The sequence below is a fragment of the Mus pahari genome, chromosome 4 (assembly GCF_900095145.1).
Source record: "Mus pahari chromosome 4, PAHARI_EIJ_v1.1, whole genome shotgun sequence".
Classification (NCBI taxonomy): domain Eukaryota; kingdom Metazoa; phylum Chordata; class Mammalia; order Rodentia; family Muridae; genus Mus; species Mus pahari.
Window position 1 is genome coordinate 31629006 of NC_034593.1, and position 9940 is coordinate 31638945.

Here is a 9940-nt window from a genome sequence, read left to right on the forward strand (position 1 = left end):
CAAAAGTGTGGCCAGGTGTTCCTGTAAGAGTACTCAAAACATTAAAACTCAGACGTATAAAGCTCAAAATAAAATACAGAATAGACTTAGGAAAGCCCCACTTTCTTGTTCTACAGATAAGAGAATGAAAACCAAAAAAAAAAAAAAAAAAAAAAAAAAAAAACAAAAAAGAAAAAATAAAAAATCGGTGACCATCGTGGACACACAACAGTGCGTCAGGTCCAACGTGTTCCCACCCACAGCGGACAATGATGTCCAAGGCCTGGCTGAGCCGTGAGCACAGAGAGGTTCAAGACTGCTGTGCAATTTTTGTCTAGTTTATTCTAAAGCATAACTTTCCCATGGCTAGTGGAGAAGCCTTGACTGGCATTTCCAAACTATACAAGCTCTTAGCCTGTGCTGCATTGAATAATTTGTGCATCTAGATTAGAAATGGTCAGTGATTTAAAATGCTAGAACAATAAACACACCAAAATAAATACATTGTCTTAAATATAAAAATCACAGTGTCAAGAGGTCAACAGTTACACAGCCAGAAACAACAAAAGAATAAAACATGGAGACTCCCCTCTCTCTCCATCATTGCTTTCTGAAGGATTGCATCTCTGCTTCAGCTTTCGAGCGGCAATCTCAGCAACTCGTGCTAGCACCATTGGACACTTAACGTGGGCTATATGTGTATATTGTCATCAACAGTCACACATTTACAGTTACGTTTACAATTTCTTTGCAATACGTATTTTTGAAATTTAAGAGAATGCGTTGGTTCCGATTGTGACCCTTTTCTGGGACTCAATTACCAGTAGTCAGCACTATCTTAGGGCAGTGCATGTTGTCTCTGCTTGTTTTAAAGGCACTTTTAAGTACAGACACTTTTTCCTTAGAGCAAAGCCATCCCCCAGGCCATGCTTGGATCTCAGATCCATTTTAACAATAAGAAATTCTCAAAGCGATTATACTATTCCAGGGAAAATAGCTTCCTAGACTTCTTAATTTGACATTGAAACATACTGTTGGAATCTATATCAAATGGCAGAACTATTTGCTTAATTTAGCCTCTGTGGTTAAAAGATTGGGATGTTAAGTAAAAGTCTGTTTAAAACTGGTCTCTTGGCTCATCTCCTGATTTTGATTTTGAGTAGATGGTTGGATTTAACTTATCAAACATGTGCATGCAATGTGTCTTAAGTGCTGGACTTGTTTAAAATGCTTCTTTTTCTTAGAAGTTTCGAAGAGGACAGAAAGGAAAGGCTGTGTGAGAGGAGACTGAGACTGGAGTTGGCAAATTCATCACAGCACACCCATAACCACGTGAGGTGAGAGCTACAAACCTGAGAATTCTATTTGGCTCCAGAAGACGGGTGATGTAGCACTTCCCCAAGCTTTGGTTGCCATCTTCACAAGGTTAAACTATTAGCTTATAGAGGAACTTGACGTTGGGAGGAACGCAAGTTAGGCCCGCTTCTTACTACACCCTTTCCACTTTAGAAAAACAGTGAAGGCCAGGGGTGACCTCATAAATAGGTTAAATTTTGATAGACCTAATTGAGAAGAAAAATTGTACCCATCTGGAAAACCTCTCTTGTAGACTATAAAGAGGTTAGCTATCAATATGCTAGATGTTAGTGGTAATGAGCAGACTCTTCAGACATGCTTTCAAGTACAAAGTTTTTCTTAAAGAATAAAGACTTCAATTTTCAATTTCATCTTATGCTTATTATTTCCAGCTTACATCATTCAGTTAGGATCATAAGAGGTCTTACTCATGCAGATCGATAAATTCCCTAGCTGTATTTTTCGTTAAAATCTTTAGTTTTCCCCTTCCAATCGAAGAATGTCACAGTTGGGCGATAAGATGAAGTCACAACTTGAGACGTCCCAGAAATCCCTGACACGGGAAGCTGGGCTCTTGTTGAGACGAGATTTCCCATGTCGACAGCATAGAGTCTGTGCAGGGAACTGCAATGTCTATGTGGTAAATGGGTGAAAAGATCTTAACCTGTAGCTTCTCTGAGTTTTTCCTCTCATAATACATCATACTTCTCCGCTCGCAATCCCAACAAGCAAGATGTACTCCTGCATTCGTGAGCGTCTATAGTGTCTGGCGTCTCCTCGGGTCCTCGGGAATCTTCTCGGATCCTCGGGAATCTTCGGGTCCTATGTGTTCTAGGAAAGATGCTGATGAATCATCTGTGGAAACGAGAGCCTATGAGTCACTGGGCACAAGAGGTACCCGGGGACAACATGGAAGTGAAAGAAATGCATTTAAGGTGCGTACCTTTTGAAGGAGCCATTTTAGTCTTTCTAGGAATTCCTTGGGTGTTCTTTTCTCATACGAATCACAGGATGGGCATTTCTGTAAATCAAAACAAACAAGTTAATTAATTTTAAAACTTTTAAAATTATTTTTAAAAACATTATACTTCATAAAATACTCATGTAAAATTCATTTCTTCTCTTTTGAACGTAAATCACATTCAGTGACAAGCATTAGGAAAATTCTGTAAAATTGTTCAGGAAACCACTTGTGATTTTATCCTCAGAGACAACACAATTCTGGTGTTTAAATTATTGTATTGGGTTTTTTGCCCCCCCTTTTTTTCTTCCTCTTCCTCTTACTCTTCCTCACCCTCCTCCTCTTCCTCCTCCTCCTCCTCCTCTGCATTCTGGTTGCCCTGGTTGTTATATGCTGTTTGTTGTTAGTTTTTAAACCAATTACAAGGGTTCCCTGAGCCTTAGATATGCTTTCAGGGCAGGACCGTGGCGGCTGCTCTGTCTCCCCCCTCCCCCGCCCCTTGCACAGATGGAGCACTCACTATTTTTGGATACAGACGTGGTATCTAGCTTCTATGAACAAGTCTGCAGAGGTCACCTGGGCAGGTAATTTTTTTCATATATATCAAATTTCTACAGCTTATCGAGTAGAATAAAGGGATAAATACCTCAAGGACCACATATCATAAAACATGTTTCCTCTTTGTGCTTCGACGAGTCTTACCACTATTGGACACTGTTTCCACAATTACAAGACAGGATTTCCTCTTTTAACTTCCATTCACTTGATTACTAGGGGATACTGAGCAAATGTTCCCATGTGGCTGACCTTCCTCCTTCCTCATCCACCTCCCTCCTCCTTTCTCCTTCAGTTCTGTACTCATTCCTGTTCTGATACCAAAACAACTGGCTGCTTCTTAACTCTCAGTCACATGGTATCATGGCGAGAACATCTGGAGGCAGCATAGCATCTGTGTTCTTCCTCATCCTGACACAGCTGTTTGTGAAACCTGGAGAAAGTCGGCCTCTTTACAGTTCTCACTTTCCCCACATCTGCACGGAGGAGCTTGGTGTAGAAGAGTTGAGTTCTAGGTCTACAGCACACAGCACCGTTTCCTAAGTTTCCCTGAGTTTCACAGCTGTGGTCATTTTGTCACCACCACCCCTCCATTTCTCCTTTCCTTCTTCCTTCCTTCCTTCCTTCCTTCCCTCCCTCCCTCTCTCCTTTCCTTTCCTTCTCTCCCTCCTTGCCTCCCTCCCCCACTTCCTTCTTCCTGAACAAGGTCTCACCCAGATAACACAGCTGTCCTGGAAGTGTCAATCCTCCTGCCTCAGCTTCCTGGTACTGACCTCACAGGGACACACTACCTTCCCAGGCAGTTCTTTCCATTGCAAAGAAAGTTTCAGAGGGACATTTTCACATAATAACCTGACCAAGCAATGAGAAGAAACAAGACCCCTTTTCATAATGTAACTATGATTTCATTTTAGTCCATGTGGCATTTCTTGAAGGACAGACAACCAATGAATACGACAGAGAAACTTCTTTTCTGTCCTCTCTGCAGGTTCTGATTAATGCTTGAATATGTCAATTCTTGAGTCCCTGAATTGCACATAGTTGGCCAAAGAAGATATACAAGGAAATTCAGGGTCCCAAAGAAACAGGAACCTGGACTTTCCCAGCCCCATAAAAAGGTGCTCCCTTTTAAATTCAACATTGACTCTGCTTTTGCCTGGGACAGTAATACTTTAATCTTGGTGTTGTAAGCTCTCTTTCTTGTCAGAAATCTAAGATCTAGTCCCCGATAAAGATGACACAGGCTGTGGCCAGCACATGGGCGGAAGGGAAATATCTCGTTTCTTCTAACACATTCTCTTCCTAATGGCTTCTTCACCCCCAGAGACTTCTGTTAACACTGCTGAGGGAATGGTGGCCAATTCTAGTTGGGTTTCCAGACAGACAGTGAAGACTTATCGGAGGTGACACCACTTCGCAAAGTATACCTTGTACAGTATGGAGTAACTCTGCAAGAAGGTGGGAGCCGCTCTAGCTGCGTGGATATGTGAAGCATAGCATGTTACAGCTAACGGGTAAGACTAAGATAGCTAAATGCTCCTCGTTAGTGATAACTGCGAGCAAGAAAGATGACAGAGGGCAATCTTACAGTTATGTGCTTCTGTTTCTTTCCTCGCCTCCTGGCAGGCAGCCTCCTCCTCAGCTGTGCCACCAAGTCACCGATGAATGTCTTATTGTTTCCAGGGTTTGATGGCTTGAGTGTGGCCTTCTGAAAACAGGCAAAAGCTGCATGCTCACAGTGCACCTGAAAGGAGAGACAATTAACATACGTTAATGAACATTGTTCCAAAGGTTAAAGATGACATTCCAGCCCTCAGTTTCTGCTTGTACATTTGTTTAGGGAATTTTTTTAGGGGCTCCATTAGGTCTGGTCATATCCCCACTTAAACTCAGCAAAAGACAGGGTTTTTTTTTTTGTTTTTTTGTTTTTTTTTTTTTCCATTTGGACAGCTTCCCTGTCTGGGTGAAAAAGGAGCCATTGCCTACTGCACAGATACAAGCAGACCCTCACCTTTCATAATTTTCTCTGCCTGGTGCTATGCTGAAGTCACTCTGAGGTTGAAGTGGTGGGCACAAGCTTTGTGGGATTGGATGTGAATGTGTGTCTCTATGTGTGCACGTGTGTGTATATATGTGTGTTTGTGTGTGAACCTGATGTGTATGTGAGTTATGTGTGTATAGGTTTATATGTGTGTACTTGTGTGTGTGTGTGTGTATGTGTGTGTGTGTTTGTGTGCATGTGCATGTGTGCAGGTGGCTATAGAAGTGTGTGGGAGGTATTGAAGAGAACCCAGGACCACACATACATGGGCAAGCAGTCTACCACTGAGCTAGCAGACCAGCCTTTCTATCTGTGACAGAGAATGTAGTTTAGGAATACAACGACTGAACTCTGAGGCTGTAAAATTGTGAGCATGGGCAGTTTTGTGGAGATGATCCAACAGTCTGGCTAAGAATCTGTCACTTGTGTCCACTGTGCACACAGGTGTCTCCATGGGTGGTTTGCCTAGAGCTCTAGTCTGCAGTGCCTGACACACGTGCCAAGTGCTCAGTGACTGTGTATGGAGCCTATTGGTAGGTGAATAAGGTAAGGCCACTCCAGCAGCCCAGTCACCTGCTCTGGCCACCACACATCTTGTGACATCTCAGTCATTGCCTTGTAGGGCAGGATTCCCCATACAGGGTCAAAGCACAGAAGGTAAGACTTGCTTAACCTGTGGGAAGGACAACCTTCTTAGAAGGGCTGTGTCAGAGACTGGGCAAGTAAACAGACTAAGGATCAAAGCCTCCTCTTTGCATCTGTCAAATAACCACTGCCCGGTGAAGACGCCAAATCTTAACAACAGAAAGCACTGGAAGAGCGCGGAGGGCAAGCACTCTTCCACCGAGCTGACTGAAGCTTTGGCTCTGGGAGAGCAACATCTGAAACCATCTTAACTCTGATCCAAGAGCTCCTGCCTGGCTTGCTGTTTCTTTTAGCAAGTGTGTGTGTGTGTGTGTGTGTGTGTGTGTGTGTGTGTGTGTACACGTGCATGTATGCTATTCTCCCTGGAAGTTGCACATTGGTGACATCTTCATGTCACCAATGTGCATTTAAGCCACTAGCTTCCACCCAGAGGTCTCCATCCTTCCCAGTGATCTTGCCAGAATCTTCTCAGGGACAATCAGCTGAAAGAGCAGCTAGCCTGCTTTGCATTTTCCAACCCATGCACTTGGCCACCGTGAATGTTGACTAATAACAGGAGCCCATCCGCCTTGCTTTGCATAGGTAGCAGCCCAGCGAGGCTTATCTAGTTCCTTCTATCCGGTAGCTTGCCTGTCACTAGGGCAAAGCGCCGGCCTTCCCATGTTTGCCAAAATGCTTATTTAATAGAAACTATTTATAAACGTTAATTATAGCACTTTTTTTTCCTTGAAAACCACATGTTCATGTTTGTTGAAGTTTTTTTCTTTTCTCTTCTTTTTGACCACAACCGGCTTAACTTACTGGAAAAAAATAATATTCATATTTAAAGGGGTAAATTTTCCAGCTGAAACTGAAAACGCTAACTGCTTCATCTGTGATGATCTGAGAAACCAGCATTTCTCACAGAGGCTTAATTTGCTGAGTTAACGTTTTCATGTGTACACTGAAAGAAAACTACCTTCCAAAGAAGCTTGGGGAGGGGTCGTAAGAACAGACTCCCTGTGACTATCCTGCCAAGCATGGTCAGGCTCAGCCACCAAAACCTCACACCCAGAACAGAGGGGAGGTATGATATCAGGATGTGAGTGTGCCACTGTCTCCACCCTTCTCTGCCTACTATTGATAGACACTGGTTTGGTTTTGGCCTACAGGGAGCAGCCTGTCTCAGAAATGTGTGATCTGGGATGGAGATCTTCAGGCTGCATTTCAGAGCAGGGCAGATGCAGAAAAGCAGTGGAGAAACAGGGCCTGCTGAGTGCCTGAGGGATGGAGAGGTGGTGGGGAGACAGAGGGAATCTAAAGCTTCCGAGCTCCAGAAGGCTCAGAGATAGAAGATAGTCATGTCCACAATTCCTGGCTACTTTTCACAGCTGGGCCTCAGTGGAGAATGTGAGGAATTTTCTAGACCTCCTTGGCTCTTATAGACTGGAAGGTACAGTAAAGAAGCCACAGAAAGGAGCTGAGAAGCCACTCCTTTCCTTAGCAGAGAAGAGATTTTCATAAAAGGCACACCTGGCTTGCTTGTTCTAAAAAGATAAGATCTATTTCTTACGGCCTATTTCTGACAAAAAAAAAATAAAAGGTATTTTTTTTTTTTTATCTTTTGGAAGGAAAGCCCTGGCCAGGTCAGCATGGAGTATCCTACCAGGTGCTAGGTGGCTTGCCTTCATCACACTCACGGACACCTAATGACACCAATACTTATATATTTGGCCGGATAACTTTGCTGTCAGATCCATTCCACACATTCCACAACATTCACTAGCATCCCTGGCCTCTAGGGACTAGATTTATCACCCTCAGCCCATCCCCAACCATGCCAACCAAAGTTTCCCCACACACTGTCCACGTTCACCCGGGGAGAGGCAGCAAACCCTTGGATAAATGAGAATGAGAGACACAAGGGAGGGGGTCGGTGACAGATCTCAGTAGCTTTGTAGAATTTGTTACAGACCCTGCTTTGGATGTTAGCCCTGAAAACTTGACACCTAGCCCTTACTGCCTTCTTCTGTCTTTGCATTGCCTGCCTGTGTAGTGTGAGGGTGTTAGTTAGAGCAGTACGAATTGCTTCATAGGCAGTTCTGCCTGGTCAAATCATCAGAAAGATACAGGTTCAATGAGACAAATCTTCTCATGGAGATGGAAGATTTTCAAACATCTTTTGTTGAAGATAGATTCCTGGAGCCTGGGAAGGGTGTGAGAGAGAGGACAGGGTGTGCGGACAAGACTCTGCTCATATACAACCACAGGGAATCTCATCAACTTGTACAGGTAATGCGTATTAGCAATGTAAAGGTGATAAAAATTAAAGTAGCTACTGGGAAAGTCAGACTTTAAAAGGTGTCTTTTACTAAGAAAGTGTATCCAAAAAGTATTCTTTGGGTCAACTGAGCTGAAAATGAGGGATTTTCCTGTGTTCTACCCTGCAAGGTGTAGGCTACAGGCAGATAGTAGGCAATAGTCAAACACTGTACGTGAGACGTTGGCAATTAGACACGTTGAGAAACGTTCTCTCTTATTGGAAATGTCCTTTCAATAAGTTTGAATGAGCTACTTTCAGTTTAGAGGCCACTCATTTGAAAGGACCTAGTAAACACAAGAGTGATCGTGTTCAGAGCTGGAGGGTGAACTGTGGAGCAGAGGGGCGGGCGTGACTCACTCACTTTCTAAACTTTTACGCTGTCATTTACCATAATTCTCTTCTTTGAGTGTCTCTGTGTGGTGCCCTCATTACTGGCAATCCTCTCCTTGTTTTCCCAATTTATGTAATTAAAGGCCTAGCTGTGTGAGCATTTCCCCAGCTTCATTTACAATGGTACCAAGCTGAAGACCAGAATAAAGTTGTTCTCAGGGCAGAGACATCAGAAGCCCTTCCACACTGTACGCCAAGCCTCTCCTGCATGGGATATGAGTGGCACAAGGGTTGGAATGAGCTGTAGAGGCTGACCCTTTGGAAAGACTTCATCAAAGGCAGAAGACAAGGAGACAAGGAGACTCCCGGAGGCCCAGGTACATGGGAATTAACTCAGAGACTTGTGATTTCTGCACTCCACTCTCTGCCTGTCTGGATATCTCATCCTTTCTTTCTTTTCAAAGATGCAAATTCTGCCTCTTATCTTAAATAGGATTACAAAGACAGTTCCAGAGCTATCATATCCCACGGCTCTGAAAACAGAATTATCTGTTCCTCGTTCAGAAACTGATCCCAGCACAGCTTTTTATCTTTGCTTGTTTGTCTTAGGAACTCTAGAGGATAAACATGCATCTTATAAGGATATGCCATTATAAGGATTAATATTATATAATTATAAATATATAATTTATAATATTTATAATATCATTGTTTGGTTCACTAATAATTCTATGGATATATGGTCAAAATAGAAATGAATATTTTGCTAATTATTAATCCCCAAAGTCATTGAAAATAAGCATAATCATTCTACTGACTTGTTAGACTCTAGACAAACATAAAATACATTTCCAGAAATAAATTCAACCGATCTTACCTTTACATCTTGTGGAGCTGATAGAAGTTCAGGATCCTAAGAAAATTAACCAGGGAGAATTAGTTCTGAGTTGGTGATGCAAGTCAAAAGTCTCCTTTTGAATTAATTAAAAAATATTATTTAAATTGCATTGTGACAAACATGGCCTTACCAAGTCATTTTCATAGATTTTCAGCTGTTCAACAATGTCTATAAGGTGATGAAGTCTAATCAGGAGGCGATCTGGCCCTTGGGGGCTTGATTTATGGGCCACTGTCCCCAAGAAGATGACTACCAGACAGACAAGGGTCCTCTCCATGCCACCAGAACTGAGTCTCCAGCAGCTGATGAGCAGGGCCTTGGTCTGGTTCTCACTTCAACCTGACTGTGCACAGGTTGTCGCTACAGCTACCTATTTATTCATCCCTCAAGAAGAGGCCAAGCCCTCCCATTGCAGCCTGGAAATCTTTGTATAGTGGATGAGTGTGAGTAACTCGTTTTTCTTTTCCATTGGCTAGGTATACGTGTGTGCGTGTGGGGGCAGGGATGGATAGAGTCCACAAAATGTGCCCCATCTGCATCTTAGACAGGAAAAAGAGACACATGGGTGAATTCCAGTTTTCAGTGTTCACCAAGGTGTGTGTGTGTGTGTGTGTGTGTGTGTGTGTGTGTGTGTGTGTGTGTGGCACAGGAGGCACCATCAGATTGCAGAGACGTAAACACAAACACTTTGATCTTTTGCTCTGCATCCCTGGTACCTCACCTGGTTTGTCTTGACAGTCATACAGGCACTTCTGCAATGAGAAAGCAGTGGCGTGGCCTTTATTGGAACTTTTCGTAGGGTGATGACAATGCTCTTTCACTGAACCATCCTGTACTCCGCTGCAAAGATGGAAGAGGTAAACTCTTAGGAGG

At 43.2% G+C, this 9940-nt stretch overlaps 1 protein-coding gene across 2 annotated transcripts; it reads right to left on the bottom strand.

Annotated features, from left to right (window-relative positions):
* Positions 1 to 220: 220 nt before the first annotated feature.
* Il21 (interleukin 21) lies at positions 221 to 9380 on the bottom strand. 2 transcript variants are annotated; one of them, XM_021197014.1, is made up of 5 exons: positions 9198 to 9380; positions 9047 to 9082; positions 4440 to 4595; positions 2279 to 2356; positions 221 to 2190 (listed from the first exon to the last, which is right to left on the bottom strand). In XM_021197014.1, the coding sequence occupies exons 1-5, from the start codon at positions 9342 to 9344 to the stop codon at positions 2167 to 2169; spliced, it is 441 nt and encodes a 146-aa protein (XP_021052673.1). In that variant the 5' UTR covers positions 9345 to 9380; the 3' UTR covers positions 221 to 2166. The 2 variants fall into 2 exon arrangements, with proteins under 2 accessions (XP_021052673.1, XP_021052672.1); XM_021197013.2 differs by lacking the exon at positions 221 to 2190 and having other exon boundaries at positions 2207 to 2356; positions 9198 to 9344.
* Positions 9381 to 9940: the final 560 nt, after the last annotated feature.

Excerpts from the sequence above, each read along its gene's own strand:
- Il21 (XM_021197013.2), bottom strand. The coding sequence starts at position 9,344 with ATGGAGAGGACCCTTGTCTGTCTGGTAGTCATCTTCTTGGGGACAGTG. Across the intron at positions 4,596-9,046 it reads CAGCTCCACAAGATGTAAAG|GTGCACTGTGAGCATGCAGC; the intron begins GTAAGATCGGTT and ends CTCTCCTTTCAG. Across the intron at positions 2,357-4,439 it reads AGAAACAGAAGCACATAACT|AAATGCCCATCCTGTGATTC; the intron begins GTAAGATTGCCC and ends TTTGATTTACAG.